Source organism: Colletotrichum spaethianum (assembly GCF_022836535.1).
Source record: "Colletotrichum spaethianum MAFF 239500 DNA, contig38, whole genome shotgun sequence".
NCBI classification, from domain to species: domain Eukaryota; kingdom Fungi; phylum Ascomycota; class Sordariomycetes; order Glomerellales; family Glomerellaceae; genus Colletotrichum; species Colletotrichum spaethianum.
Window position 1 is genome coordinate 139458 of NW_026054808.1, and position 16949 is coordinate 156406.

Here is a 16949-nt window from a genome sequence, read left to right on the forward strand (position 1 = left end):
AATTAGAGTATATATTACCGAATTCATTAGGAAGAAAGACGTATTCCTAGAAAAGGACAAAACAGGTAACCTGATTAGGCCTAGCCTAGATAGCCTACCAACCCTTTTCATAGCATTTACAAAGGACAGCATTACAACTACCAAGGCTATAAACAGCTAAGGCAACATTAGCTTATATATAACTAGTAAGCTTCTAAGCCAAAGATCTAAAAGTACCCTAATAACTAGTATAGACAAAAACGTAACGCTTAAATAAGCTAGTCTTAGTATAATCTTAAAGGACTTAAAGGACATTGTTTCTTATAATAGCCTACTAGAAAGCCTAAGTAATTTTCTTATAAGTCTAACTATTCTGAATTTTATTAGTAAACTAGACTTTATAGTAAAGACTATTAATTAAAGACTTAAGTTTTTATTATATTAAAGAAGTTATAATTTGTTTAATTAGAGCTATAAACCTTTAACAAAGAGTAAAAGATAACTTATTATAATATTAATAGAAGTTATAGCTAAGTAATTGTTTTTAGTAAAAGGGTTATAAGTAAAGAACTATAAGTTCTAAGTAGCTTTAGGCTTATACTTAGGAGGTATAGTAATATTTAATTAGGGTTATAGTAAGAAAATTAAGTTAATTTATTAAGTAATTTTAGGTTATAGAAAAGATAAAGCTTAAGAAGTAATATAAAGTTATATAGAGAAAAAAAAGAAGTGATCTAAAGAAAGATTCTTAGCTTCTTTTTTTTATCCTATTAATTATAGCCTACTTCTTCTAATTTACTAATTAAAAGGAAAGAACTAAGAGAAAAGAAGTAATTTACTATTATAAACAAAAAGAAGTTATTCACTTTTATAAACATTAAGCAGATAAACAACTATCTTCTTTACCTTTTTATATTTACCTTTTTACTTTTTCTTTTTAGTAACTTTAAATTACTTCTTCTCTTATAACAAGGTTAAGATATATTAGAAATAAAGCTATAAAATAAGCCTAAGAAACCTACTAATAATAACTTTCACTTTTCCTTCTTCTACTACCACTATTAACTTTAGTTATATAATTTTAAGCTAACTAACAATTAACAACATATTATTCTCTTTTTCTTTTTACTTTCTTACCTTAATTAGACCTATCTACACACATCTACAACTTATTATATCTTTCTTTTAAGCTATTAACGTTATCTAGAACGCTCCTACTAGCTTAAATAAAACTAATAATATATAGGTTTTAAAGTACTACTAAACTCTCTTTAAGGAATACTATATTCAGAATCTTAGTAATAATCTCTCTAATTTAACTAAATAAACCATAAATACTATTAAAATACTACAGAAATCATAGTACATATATCCTAAAGACCTTAAGCTACTTAAAGGGTTTATAGACCTAGCTATTAAAAACCTTATTATTTTACTAAGACCTCTTAACTATCCTGGTCTATCTAATTAGAGCAATAGACTTACTCCTATATAGATTCTAAGTAATAACACGTCTACTATAAGTATAATATATAATTGCTAAGGCAAAGGCTTTTTACAAAATAGTTCTTAAGGAAAGTAAACAAACAATAAGTTAAAAACTTATCTCCTTAGTATCTATAATATAGTTAGACATTTAGTTAAGTAGTCTTAGATAGCCTTTAATAATGTCTAAAGTCTTACAGCATTTACTGCTTAAGATACCAAGGTTAATTACTTTGTTGCTAACAGCCCTCCTTAGAGCTATAATACCTCTACTATAATAGCCAGACCTAATCAGAAGGACCAGATTCAAAAGACAAACTACCTAGCGTTCATTACCCATCACATTAATCATTTTATTATCCTCTTTATTAACCAAGTTACTAGATAATCTTTCTAGTATAACAGTATATAAAGAGACAGAGATATAACCCTTTAGTATACTATTAATATAGACTATCTCTATAAGTTCTATTAAAGCATTAATACTACCCTTAACCTAATTAAGGTAATCTATATAAAAGTAGGTATTATGATTAGCCCTTAACAGCTTAACAAGTAGACTTATAGAATATATATAGCAAAATTCATTAAATACTATATCTAAGATAATATTACTAATATTACAAAGAGTCTAACTTAGACAAAGGTTTAGAACAATAGCAGAAGCAACATTATTAACCATATTAACTATTTCTAGCGTTAATAGGTTACTAAAGAGTTTAATAAACCAAGAAACTATAACAAAAAGGACCTTTATAATAAGCTAAGGCTTATACTAAACAGTTATAACAAGAGACTTTAACAAGAAGCATCTAGTAAGCCTGATCAGACTAAGGAGAACATACCAGAATTCTCTAACACCTTTCCTAGGACTTTTAAGCCTATTAAAAAGACGCCTTCTTCAGTACCTTAAGACAACAATCTCACTAGTCTCTTTGGTTTAATACGCCCCCCCTCAGATACTAGTACGCCACAAGACCAGCCAGGCTTCTCTACCACGCTAACCCTAGAAGGTAACATAGTAAGGCCATCTCCTAAGCCTAATTAGGCTCAGGATATAAATAATAAAAAGGAGGTTAATAATACTAAGTCTAAGGCTACTGCAAAGCCTACGCTTCTACGCTACCCCCTTAACCTTAAGTAATTATCTAATATAACTTCTACTATATATATAAAGGCTAAAGGACAACGAAATACTTATAAGAAAGCCTTATTTAATATATAAGAGTAGCGCTATAAGCTAAAAGAGTATAAGGTTAAGTCTATTACTAACTACACTAGAAATAAATATGTTAGTATATTTAAGAACCCTTATAAGACAATAGTAGTATAATAGTACTCTTAGTAGCTATTTTTATAACCTATAATTACACCTAGATAAAAGGGTTATAAGTAGTATAATTAGGGATAAGAGTAAGATGCTAAGTTTAAGGAGAAGCGTCTTAAGGCTAAGAGAAAAGCAGCTTATAATAAGGCAAGTAGCTTAAGATACTCTTTCTGCTACTACTAGGAGAATATTACAGGTCTAATTAAGGAGAATATAATAAGAAGGATTAGTTTTTACTTTTATATATCATTTACCTTTATACTTTTATACTTTTCTTTTTTTAATATATTATATAAAGAAAAAAACTAGGAGATAATTAGAAAAGGGCAGGGTTTTACGTTTTCATTTTTCCTTTTATTAGCCTGCAAACATAATCACAGGCCTAATTAGACGTGACTAAGCAGGACCCTTCCAAGTATAAAAGGGGGCTCTAGTTAGATACTATCACAGAGATCAGGATCTTATCATTAAGTAGACAGACAAGCTTAATATACTTAGACAAACATAGACAAATTCATCACTTTAATATCTAAACAAGACGTGTAATAAGTAACTATTACTTTGTTTCCTTAGGCCTAACTAGACCTCTAAGGTCTAGGAGGGTATTCTTCTCCTCTAGAGATCACAATATATATATACGTACTACTTAGCAACAAGGGCAAATCCAAACAGACTATAAGACATAAAGGATACATTTTTCTAGTTTACTTATAGCTTTAATTAGGCCAAGAAGGACCTAAAAAGAGTAGTATTTCACGGTCTAGGCGTTAAGGTAGTCACTTAGGGTAATCAGTCACTCCAGGTACACTTATAACAATACTAGGACCTTAGTGTTTAGTGTGGTTTGTGTGTTAACTGCCTACTTGCTAGCTTCCTTTATCCCACGCAGTTTCAGTATAAGCGCTAGTATATATAATATCTAGAAGTATTTACGTTTATATACAGTAGACTACATTAGTTTACAGTAGTTTATATTAGTATAGTTATATATAGTAATATATACTTTTATAAGTTATTTTTCAAGAAGAATCTAGAAAAAATAACTATATATTTATAGGACTTTTAGTTATACAGTTATAAGGAGATTTTTATATAAGAATTATAAGAATTTTACTTTTTAATTCTTAGTGATTTCTATACAAAGAATCGTATAAAGGGTACTTATTACCTCCTTATCCTTAACAGCTACAAAAGCTACTATTCTATTAATTTTAAGCTATACTATAAAGAGCAAAAGATTATTATGCTTTATATACCTACTTACTTATTATATAAGCTCTAGCCTCTTAATATTAAATGCTTTAGTCTCTTAAAACAGGTATACAGCAAAGAAATCAAAGGTCTTATATAAGCATATATTACGCATATTACTAAAGAGAACTTCCTCTTAGCTTTTTATAAAGTATATAATACTATAATAACTATATTAAACATTTAAGTAGGCTTTAAAGTAACTAGCCTTATACTATATAACCCTAATTATATAATTTTATAGCTAGATATTAAGCTTTATATACTAACACTACCTAGTTTATCTACTAGCTTATTATTAGCTTAGGTCCTAAAGACGCTAAATAACCTAATTAAAATTACTTTACAACCTAATTATATTAGTAATCACATTATATAACACCAAAATATCTCTCTAATAATAATTCTTTTAAGTATATAGTAGCTAAAAAAACTTTTAATAATAATAATATATAAACAGACCTTAATATAAAGTAACTTAGCTAAACTTTAAGAAACAAATAGCCGCCTTAGCTGTTGTTGCTATACAAGAGAGAAACAGCTACAACAAAAAAGATTACTTAAAATTAATAAGGCAAAAGATTTAAAGTCTTAAATAGATATAACAAAGCAGTTAAGGGTAAAAACAAGTCAGATTAGTAGTTATACAAGGAGGCCAGAAACACGTGCGCAGCAATATAGCGTCTATAAAGAGCCTGGTTATAATACTTACATATGTTGAAAAGTTAAATTTACCTCTAAAGGAGAGGATTCTGAATAGTTTAAATTAATTTAAGGCGTTGTAGTTAATATCTCTTATATGTTGTTATACAAGTCCTAGAAAAGTGATTTATTGTTATAACCTAACCAGTTAAGGTACTAGCCGGCGTAACTATATAGTACAGAACAGGAAATAATGATGCAAGCGTATTATTACCAAAGCTTTTGCTTTATAGTGTATTTAGTTACCTTAACCTACTTGTAACATTTATTTACCTGTGTAATTCACTTACTTATAGACTACGTTATTCTGTTATATATATAGAAGTTAATTAGCTATTTCTTATATATCTTCTTATTATAAAAGAAACCTTAAATTAATTAAGTTAATAACTTATTTAATAATTACCTTCTTTTTAGTTATATTTATCTTTATTAAATTTAGTTATTCTTTACTTTATATAATACGTTATATATATTAGTTGTAAAAGGTTAATTTAAGGACCTTAATGGTAAAGATAGCTCTTTATATAAGCATTTTTAGGTCTTTTCTAAGTACCTAGATAGCAAGAATAATACGACTTTTAATTAATATAGATTATATATTTATATATAAAGAAAACAAAGTATAAATATTAAAAAGGTAAAAAGAAAGTAGTTATAACGTATATATATAGTAAGTAGCCTATTATAGTAAGTAGCTTACCTCTACTTACCCTCTAGCTATTTATATAAGTCAATCAAGCAGTATTATATAAAATTAATTAAAACTACTTATTATCCTCTTTTTTAAAGGTCTCTTATACTACTTAACATATTTATATATTATGTTTAGTCTTTCTATAATTACTATATTACTAACTATGTAATTTACTTCCCTTTATATAAGCTACCTCTTAACGTATATTTTCGCCTCTAGTATTAATAACCCTCTTCTTTACCTATATTACCTCTACTTTAGCTATATTAATAGACCCTCTAAGACATAGTTAGGTTTTTTTAGCCCTTTAACGTTTACTTAGTATCTTATTTACTATTTAAAGCCTATAACACTTAGCTTTAATAAGAGCTAATTTATATAATAATTTACTAATACCTTTAGCTTATAAGTTAACTACTTTATATAAATAGGTTAATAAGCTATATTAATAACTAGTAATCTTTTTCTTAAGTAATATAAAGCTTTATATAGCGTTATATATTATAATTAGTGTCTTTAGGTCCTAGGAGCCTTAGCTACTTAGGCGTAAGTTAAATAGTGTTAACGTCTTTAGCTTAAAATCTAAGTAAGAAATAACTACTTCTAGGTTAAAAGGAATAAGGTTAGCTTATTTAAAGCTAGCTTATATATTTTCTTTACTTATTAACATAAAAAAGGTTACTTTAAAAGTAGAAAAAAAGTTATTCTTAGTAATATATATAATTTATATTTATATTATTTTTTTAATTTGTTTATTATATAATGCTTTTAATAAACTAAAATAGCTAATATTAAGAGGCTAAAGCTTATATAATAAATAAAGAGGTATATAAAGAGTAATAATACTATATTTCTTATAGTAATTATTAAAGTTAGTAAACTTATAGCTATTATAGCTATTAAGGATTAAAAGCTACTAAATACCTTTTATATAAGACTTTATATACTTTTTAAAATACTATAGCTAATCTAGGCTAATTTTGTTTATAGTTTATTTATTTTTACTAAAGTAGACATACAATTAAGGTAAGAATTAGCTATTAGTATACTATAAGAGGAGATAATGTTTGCTTTTAATAATAACGTTTAAAGGTAGTGCTTAGTTATTTATATATATGCCTTAAATAATAGAAACTTATTTGTAATTACTAGGCTACTTTATATAAGGCCTTTTATAGTAATTAGATGTTATAATAACCTTTATATATAACAGTATTCCTATTAAGAAGCCTATCTTATTAAAATTATAAATATTGTTATTATAGATTTTATACTTTATAATTATATTTTATATAAAAATAAACTAGGCTTATATAATTATAAGATCCTTAGCTAATACCTTCTAATAGTTAATTCTATATTAAAAACACGTCTTTAGTTATAGTTAGCGTTATACAAAGTTCTTTGCCTATTAGGGTTTAACACGTATTATATTACATTTATTAAAAAGGTAATTAGTTATATCTTATATATTATTAAGTTATAATAAAAATCCTTAATTAATTGAGTTAATAACTTATTTAAGAATCACTATTTCTTTTAGCTTAGTTATCTTTATTAATTTTATATAAGTCTTATAGTATAGTAATTATTTAGTGTATTAGTATTAAAGTGTTATTCTTAGGATATTATAAATAAAAGCTATTTTTTATATAGATAGTTTTAGGTCTTTTTTAATAGCTTTAATTATAAAGATAATATAACTTTTATTTAAAAAAGAACTTATTATTATATATAAAGAAATATTAATATAAAGTTAAAGTTTAAGGAGAAAAGAGAAAGTAGGCTACTTACTATAATAGGCTACTTACTATATATATATATTATATAGCTTACTATAATCTATAACTCGCTATATAAGTAAATAATAATATATTAAAGATACTTATATTAAAAAAGTTAACTTTAGTTAATATAAATCTTATAGTTATTTTAAACTTTAACTATTAGTTTATTTTTATTTTTAAGAGTTTTAAAAGTGTAACAGGCTAAGCCCTAAACGTAGCTAGGCTTTGCCTTAGCTAAACGTCTAGCGACCCCTTAGCAATCACCCTGGCATTCTGCTTAGCGTGACCGCCTAATAGCTTAACTATCTACGTAGCGCCCCACTTAATAGTTCTTGTCCTTTTCCTTTCTCTCCTTAGCTTTAAATAACACTTAATTAAGCTACCTACCTGTTAAACTAAACTCTAGGCCTAGCCCTTTACAAAAAGAAGAAGTTACTAATTATACTATTATTATTAACTTTATAGTAAATCCTCAGATTTGTTTTAAAGCTACTTAATAAATAAGGCTATAAAGTAGTAATTCTATTATATTATAAGCGTTTAAGAAAAGGCTAGTTACTTATAAAACAGCTTTTTACTTAGCGATTAAGAATATATTTAACTAAAGGTATTAGATTTAAGATTAAGTTAGGTTTAAATATATACTAATAATAGTATAAAAGTATTAAATAGATTCTCTTTTTCTAAGAGAACCTGTGTTTATAATTATACCTGTGTTAAAAGTTAAGGTAAACTAAAGATGTATTTTCTATGATTATCTTCTTAACTATAAGACTTAGCTTTTATATATAAGATATATAATCTTATATGTCTCTAAGTTAGTTTAGTATAAATATACTTATAATCCCTTAAATAGACAACTAAGGGCTTTGTTACCCCCTTGGCAGGGTAGCTACTGCTAGCATCACGTGATGCTAGCTATCACGTAGGTAGTGCGTGCCCAACTATAAGTAGCGGTGTGCACGTCAAGATAAACCTTAATACAATCATCCTTTATACATCTCTCTGACCGGTAACAGGCTTAATATCTAGTCTATACCTTCTACTATAATATATGTTCTTAATTCGTATATATTATATATATAGCTAGTGTTATTATTCTAAAACAAAGATAATTAACGTAGTCCATAAATAAGTAGGCTATATAAGTAAACAGGCTACTTTCTTATTATACCTTAAAGCTTAATATTTTCTCTTTTAATATCTTTATAAAAATAAAGTTAAAATAAATAAAACTTTATAGTACTATATAAAACTAGGTTATTAACTTATTAATAAATCTATTAAATTTTATTATAAGCTATACCTTAGAATATTTTAAAAGTAAGGCTTTAATAAGCTATTTCTTAATATTACTTCTCTTATAAATTTCTAAGAAGTTTTAAACTTTTATTTTATATTTAAATATCTTATTAAATAAAGTATTTAAAATCTTAGTTATTTTAGTTATATCTTTAGAAAGATATAAAAAGAAAAAATATTAGGCTTTAAGGTATAATAAGAAAGTAGCCTGTTTACTTATATAGCCTGCTTACTTATAGACTACGTTAATAATAATTAAATAACTATAATGTCTTATTATTTAAATTTTTTAAAGTAAAGATTACTAAATATAAGGGTAGTGGAAAAAGGCAGGGTTTTACGTTTTCTAATTTTCCTTTTATTAGCCTACAAACATAATCACAGGCCTAATTAGGCGTAACTAAGCAGGACTCTTCTAAGTACAAAAGGGGACTTTAGTTACATACTATTACAGAAGGAAAAAGAAAGAGAAAAAGAGAAGGTATAAAGTAGAAAGACAAGCTTAATATCTTTAAACAAACACTTAGATAAACATAAACGAATTTATTACTTTAATATTAAGATAAGATATGTAATAAGTAACTATTATTTTGTTTTTTTAGGCTTAACTAGACCTCTAAGGTCTAAGAGGGTATTCTTCTCCTTAAGAGATCACAACACATATATACATAACGTATCTATATAGCAAGTTACTACTTATAGTAAGTTACCACCTTTCTTTTACTCTTCTACCTTTTATATAAGTCAATTTAGCTATAATATATAAAATTAATTAAAACTACTTATTACCTTTTTTCTTATTACTATCTTAAACTACTTTATATATTTATATATTATATCTAGGCTTTCTGCAATTACTATATTATTATGCACATAGTTTAGTACCTTTTATATAACTCTTCTTCTAGGGTTATTCTCTCTTTTAGCATTAATACTATCTTTTTCTACTTATAGTACTTCTACTTTAGTAATATTAAGTAACCCTCTAAGACGTAGTTAGGTCTTTTTAGCTCTTTAGTGCTTATTTAGTATCTCTACTACTATATAATACTTTTTTTTCTTAGCTTTAATAAAAGTAAACTTATATATTAACTTACTAATACCTTTAACTTAAAAGTTAATAATCTTATATATAGCTATTAATAAGCTCCTTTAATACTAATAAATCTTTTTTTTAAGAGAACTAGTATTTTATATATTATTTAGTATTATAGTTAATATCTTAAGGTTTTAAGAGTCTTAGCTATTTAGCTATAAGCTAGATAGTGTTAGTGTTTTTAGCTTAAAGTCTAAGTAAGAAATAACTAGTTTAAAATTAAAAGGTATAAGGCTTATTTATTAAAAACTAGCTTATGTATTGTTTTTACTTATTAAGGCAAAAAATACTATTTTAAAAATAAGAAAAAAGTTATTTTTTATAATATATAAAATTTATATTTATATTATTTTTTTAATTTCTTTGTTATATAAGTACTTTAATAGGCTAAAGTACTTAATATTAAGAGGCTAAAGCTTATGTAATAAATAAGAAGATATATAGAAAGTAATAATGTTTTATTTTTTATAGTATTTATTAAAGTTAGTTAATTTGTAGCTATTATAGCTATTAAGAATTAAGAGCTAATAAGAACCTTTTATATAAGTCCTTATATATTAATTAAAGTGCTTTAATTAACTTAGGCTAATATTATTTATTATTTATTTATTTTTATTTAATAAATATATTACATAACTAGGAATTAGCTGTTAATATACTAAGAGAAGAAGTAATATTTACTTTTTATAATAATATATAAAGGTAGTACCTAGTTATCTATATATATACCTTAAATAATAGAAACTTATTTCTGATTATTAAGCTACTTTGTATAAGGTCTTTTTTTATAGTTAGAAGTTATAATAACTTTTATATATAATAGTATTCTTATTAAGAAGCTAGTTTTATTAAAATTATAGATATTATAATCTTATATCTTATACTTTATAATTATATTTTATATAAATATAAACTAGCTTTATATAATTATAGGACTTTTAGTTAAGGCCTTTAAATAGTTAATTTAATATTAAAATTGTATTTATAATTAGAGTTATTATTATATAAAGTTCTTTACTTATTAGGGTTTAATATATGTTATATTAGGTTTAAAAAGGAGTTAGTTAGCTATATCTTATATGTCTTCTTATTATAAAAGAAACCTTTAATTAATTAAGTTAATAACTTATTTAAGAATTACCTCTTCTTTTATTATAGTTATCTTTATTAAATTTAGTTATCTTTTAGCTTATATAACGCATTTAGCGTATTAGTTATATAGTATTATTTAAGGGACCTTAAAGATAAATGCTGCTTTTTTTATAGACATTTTTAGGTCTTATTTAATAGCTTAGATAATAAAAATAATATGACTTTTAATTAAAGAGGATTATATGTTTATATATAAAGGAAAGTTAGTGTAAAGGTTAAAGAGGTAGAAAGAAAGGAAAGGTAACGACTTACTATAAGTAGCAACTCGCTATACAGATACGTTACCACTTAGCAACAAGGGCAAATCCAAACAGACTGCAAGACGTGAAGGATACACTTTTTCTAGTTTGCTTATAGCCTTGATCAGGCCAAAGAGGACCTAGAAAAAGTAGTATCTTATGGCCTAGGCGTTAAGGTAGTCACCTAGGGTAATCGGTCACTCTAGGTGCACTTGTAACGATACTAGGACCTCGGTGCTTAGTGTGGTTTGTGTGTTAACTACCTACTTACTAGCTTCCTTTATCCCACGCAGTTTCAGTAGTACTTTTAAAGCTATTAGTAAAATTAAAGTAAGCTAATAAATAGATTTTTAAGCTAATTATATTAAATAAATGTTATACCTAGATAAGGGTTATAAGTGTTAAGGCCTAACGACTTTCTTAACCTTAAGTTATATGACCCTGTCTGTTTATAGGCCCTGTCTAGGCTTACAAGGTAGATATCGGTTGATGTATCATGTCCGTCATTATACTAGCTGACTGTTACCTCCCCTTATCCCTGGATTTTAAGGTTGTTCTACCTAGTTATACAGAGCTCCCTTCCCTACTACTATTACTACTACCTATATAATCCTTACCCTTCTCCTTCTCTTTTACCCTCTGATCTCCTTCTCCCTCCTTCTTCTCTCTTACTTACTTAGACTATAGGCACTACTCTTATAACTCTTTATTAAACTACTCTTTCTCAACTATAATGTGTTTATCCCTACGTCTCCTCTCTATTTATTCTCTATTATTACCCTAACTCCTTCTCTTAGTCTTACTTAGCGTCTCTCTAGGTACCTAAGGAACCAACGATCTTGGGCCTGGTAGGAAATGCCTTACAGGCAGGCCTTCTGTTGCTGTCTTGCTGGTCTGACCAGCAAAGGGGACCTGTGACTTAAGGAGGAATGGCTAGCAGGGCTTCTGCTATAGCCTGGTGAGTCGAAGCGGTAAAGAAGGCTTCTAGGCTAGGCCAAAGAGAGCCCCCCCTCCAAGTCAACGGCCCAGCAACTTGCTTGAACTGGCAAAGGAGAAGGAGACTCAGCACTAAGAAAAGCCCCCCAGGGCTTTTACTTTTACCCGTCTACCACTACTACCACTACTCTATACATAAGCGGGTAACTAGATGATAGCCCAGTAAGAGTTGATCTATCAGAGCTTAGGGTTAGAAGAAGCCCCCCGGGGCTTTTAGCCTTGCCTGTCTGGGTAGGTGATGGCCTAACAACTCGAATTGGCAGAGGAGACTTAGTGCTGGAAAAAGCGCCCGGGCCTTTTGGCTTTGCTTGCCTAGTAAGTTAATCCAGCGGAGCTTGGGGTTGAAAGAAGCCCCCTAGGGCTTTTGGTCTTGCTTGCCTGGGTGGCTAATGGCCTAACAACTCGAATTGGCAAAGGAGACTTAGTGCTGGAAAAAGCCCTCTAGGGCCTTTGGATTTGCTTGTCTGGGTAGATGATAGCTAAGTGACTTGAATTAGCAAGGGAGACTTAGTGCTGGAAAAAGCCCCCTAGGGCTTTTGGCTTTGTTTGCCTGGTAAGTTGATCTAGTAGAGCTCAGGGTTAGAAAAGCCCCCTAGGGCTTTTGCTTTTACCCCCTTTACTACTACTACTACTACTCTATATATAAGTAGGTTAATAGATAATAGCCTAGTAAGTTGATCTAGTGGAAGGTTAGCTTAGGGTTTAAAGAAAAGCCCCATAGGGCTTTTTAGCTTTACTGTTAGTTACACTCTATTTATTATACTGAGCTGATATCACTTCACTTTGGTTAAGGATGCAGTTTGGTTATATCACTGTCTAGTTAGGTAAGAAGCCCTTTGCTTAATACAGTCTTTATGCCTACTACTACTACTACTACCACTACTACTAAGGTGCTTTAAGAATGTTAGAAGTTAATAACAGAGCTACTACTACTAGCTGGCCCTACGGTGTGTGTGAAAGTGACCTGACCTGACCTGACCTGACCCTAACCCGACGGGGTCAGGGCCGTTTAGGCGCGCTACTGTTACTAAGTATTAACCTTAGCTACCTATTAGCAGAAAACACTACTATTAGATATCTAACTGTAACAAAGAGGTTAAGGCTATCTAAGGGCTTTACTTAGTAAGGTAATTTTTTATAAAATCAAAAGATTCTAAGGAGATATTAAAGAACTCTTTATAAGCAAAATATTTATTAATAAAACCAGTAGGTTTATATATATCCTTTAGTTTCTTCTAGGCCTTATATCTTATTACAAAGTCTTTTATAACCCTTAGAGATAAATCCTTATAAAACAGTTTTATATAAGCTATGATTTTATTATATATTACCTTTTAATTTACTATTATTAACAGATTTTCTAAGTAAAAGTTAATATCTTTACTTATAAGTAAAGCGTTAAATCTAGTTACCTAAACTAAATAGTTTAAACTACTAGAAAAGCGTAAAATATAGATTTTTTTACTATAAGCTAATTAAAGGTAAATATTAGTATTCTAATAGTATTATTAAATTTGTCTTGAAGAATAGGCCTTAAAAGTAATTAAGTTATTATAATGTTATTATTAATAATATAGCGTTATACAGTTATCTTAGGTTAAAGATATATATAGGCCTTTAACTAAAAAAGCTTTTAATAGATAACAGAGTAGTTAATCTAAAGGTTTAGCTACCCTTTAGATTAACTAATTAAATTAGTAACTTAATTAGAGCTCTTAAGTTTAATTCTAGCTTAAGGTATATAGTCTTTATTAAAAAAAGACTAGAAATAACCTTTAACTAGTAAGGTAAGATTAAACTATAGGTCTAAGGGTTATTATCTTTACCTAGAGCTATAGTAGCGTAAAATATAGCGATAAGTAAAAGGCTTGTTTAATAAGCTAGTTCCTCTATTCTCTTAAATATAAACTACTAAGTATAAAGTATAGTTACCTTAAAGCTATATTCCTTAAAGTTCCCTTAGCTAATATAGTTTATTTCTTAGTAAGGTTAAATTTTCACTATATAATAAAAGTATAAGTATAAGTCTTTTATAGGCTAAGCTTATAACTACTTAGAATATACTAGTAATGTTCTTAGATAGTTATAAGGAAGTAAAGAGACTTAGTAAAAGTAAAGGTAGAAAGAAAAGGTTATTATATTAATGAAATATAATTCTAGTTATTTCTTTTTAAAAAGTAGAAATATCTTAGGTTTATATCTTTTCCTTAATATCTTATTAGTAATATAATTTTCTAATAAAAATATCTTATTTAAAATCTAAGAGTTAGTATTCTAGAATCTAAGGTAAACTAGATCTAAGACTAGAATTCTAAGGTTAACCTGATTCTTAGCTAGTCTTTTCTAGACTACCTTTATTGTTATAAGTATATCTTATATATAAGTAAGTTATACACGGTTATAAAGCTCCTATTTTACTTAATCTAAATATAAATATAGTAAGTTTAAATAGTTATTAGATATAAAGATATAATTAGATAAGATAAGAGTTCTTGTAATAAATCTTATTCTTAGTAAGGTTAACTTATTAAATAAAAGTAATTAAAGTATTGTAGTTAAATATTTAATAGTAGTGTTTTTTATTAATAGGTAGCTAAGGTTAATATTTAGATCTTAGTTTTTTTTCTTAGATTATTTTTACTACTTATAATCCTAGGTAAAGGATTAGTTTTACTAGTTAATAATCTTTATTAAAGGATTATATTAGATTATTAGTTATCTAACTAATTTGTTATATAACCTTTTCTAGTTCTTTTATTCTAAGCCTAGTTTATACTATTAGCCTATATACTTAAATGTCTAGTTACCTTATTACCTACTCTAAGGGTTCACTTTAGGCTACACTAGTCACTAACCAGATTTAGGTTATAATATTATTATTATATAAAGTTTAAGGCCTAGTTTATTTTAATTTATAATATACTATGTTTATAAAGAAGTTGATTTACTATTTTTCAAACACTACCTAAGTACAAAAGGAATAATTATAAATATAAGTTAATTATATATTTTATAATACTATTCTTTTTATATAAAGTTTAAATTTTAGTTATATAGTTATTTCTTACTTTTATAGGCTAGTTAGCTTATTATTATTAAAGGGTTATATAAGGAATATTATAGATTAATATAGCTTTTTATTTACTTAATTTAAAGCTTAAAGTAAAGCGTATTAAGCGCTAAACCTAAATCAATTTTACTTAAATAGTATGTTATATTCATAGGTAGAAAAAAAGAAAAAGAAAGATAAATCATTTAAAATTCTAGAAAAGTAGCTTATTAGCTTATATAGCCTACTTACTTATAAGCTACGTTAGTTACTTAATATGTTAATTATAAATTCTTATCCTTAAGATGTTATAAATAAAAGTAACATTTTATGTAAATAATTTTAGGTCTTTTTTAATAACTCTAAGTATAAAGAAGAATATAGCTTTTGTTTAAATTAAAACTTATAGTTATATATAAAGTAAAGTTAATAAGAAAAAGGAAAGTGTAAAAGGAAAAAGAAGTAACGTACTCGCATAGCGAGTCGCGGATCATAGCGAGTCGCGCACAGGCTTATCGTACCTTAAAGGGCACTTTTTTAACTATTTTTAAAAAATCTAAATCCTATTCAAAATAGATATAACTTTATATAGAGGGTTTGATAAGGGTTAAAAACTAGTGAAAAATCTGCTAGAAATTATTATTATACTATAACTCTTAGTTCTACTTAACCTTCCTTATCAGAGCAAACGATAAGGTTTCTAAGGGTTATAGTATAATAATAATTTCTAGCAGATTTTTTACTAGTTTTTAACCCTTATCAAACCCTCTATACAAAGTTATATCTATTTTAAATAGGATTTAGATTTTTTAAAAATAGTTAAAAAAGTGCCCTTTAAGGTACGATAAGCCTATGCGCGACTCGCTATGATCCGCGACTCGCTATGCGAGTACGTTAGGCGACTTACTATAATAAACGACTTATTTTAGATATACGTTTTATAATAACCCTTTCTTTTTATCTAATTTCATATTTTATACTATACAAGCGCTTAAAATCTATCTCTTACTAAAACTTTAATAATAACACTTTAAAATTGCTAATATAAGATTCTCTATACGTTAAAGTAAATTTCTTTATATTAATTCTCACAATTTTACCCGTCTATAAGTGTTTTGTCCTCTTTATATTAACCCTCTATTTTTGATAAGTGTGGAACACCTTTGCGATAATCAACCACTTCCCATCCTGCTTTAACAGAGTGTGGTTATCGGTATAATCATTACCTGCCGCATCGTTCTCCATATCGACCTTGACGACAGCTGTGGTTGGGGTGATGGAGATGATATCGTTGCGCGCGATGATATTTGGGGCAGCACCGAACTGCTCCATGAAAGTCCAAAGGTTGCTGATGGGACCACCGAGCAGTTCACCTTCGGCGGAGAAGCCGTACATAGTTGCGTCTTTGTGGAAGGACTTTGCGACTTGCTTGGCATCACCGACTTTGAGACCAGCGACATAGTTCTCAACTACTTCAACGACCGCAAAGTAGTCGGAGGTTGGGACGGCCTTGACGTTCTTAGACATTGTGATTTGGATCGTGTTAGATGAGTACTGGCTTCGTTTCTGAGGATTCTGCTCAATCAAATTGTCAGCAGGGTCTCTGTAGTTGGATTTGCAAATTGCTAGGGCGAGCGTTGCTTACTTTGTTGATGTTGGAATGGCAAAAAGATTTCAAACTTGAGCTTCAAGATGACGATGATGATGATGATGAGGAGGATGTCCTCGGATCCTTCTGTTTTACGTCAATATATATGAATTCCATCTTAACATTCTTACCTGGAGAAACAATTACAAAGCCGAAACATTTTTATTGGAGTATCTGATAAAGTTCCAGTATAGTGGACGGTTCCAGGCTCTCGACGAGGATGGAGGGGCAGAGTACCC

General features: G+C 27.7%; 1 protein-coding gene across 1 annotated transcript; it reads right to left on the minus strand.

The window, feature by feature from the left end:
- Nucleotides 1-16199: 16199 nt before the first annotated feature.
- On the minus strand, nucleotides 16200-16589 carry ColSpa_10701 (uncharacterized protein; the record flags this gene model as incomplete). The annotated part of the gene is made up of 1 exon (XM_049276913.1): nucleotides 16200-16589. The coding sequence occupies one exon, from the start codon at nucleotides 16587-16589 to the stop codon at nucleotides 16200-16202; it is 390 nt and encodes a 129-aa protein (XP_049132870.1).
- Between the last annotated feature and the right edge of the window lie 360 nt (nucleotides 16590-16949).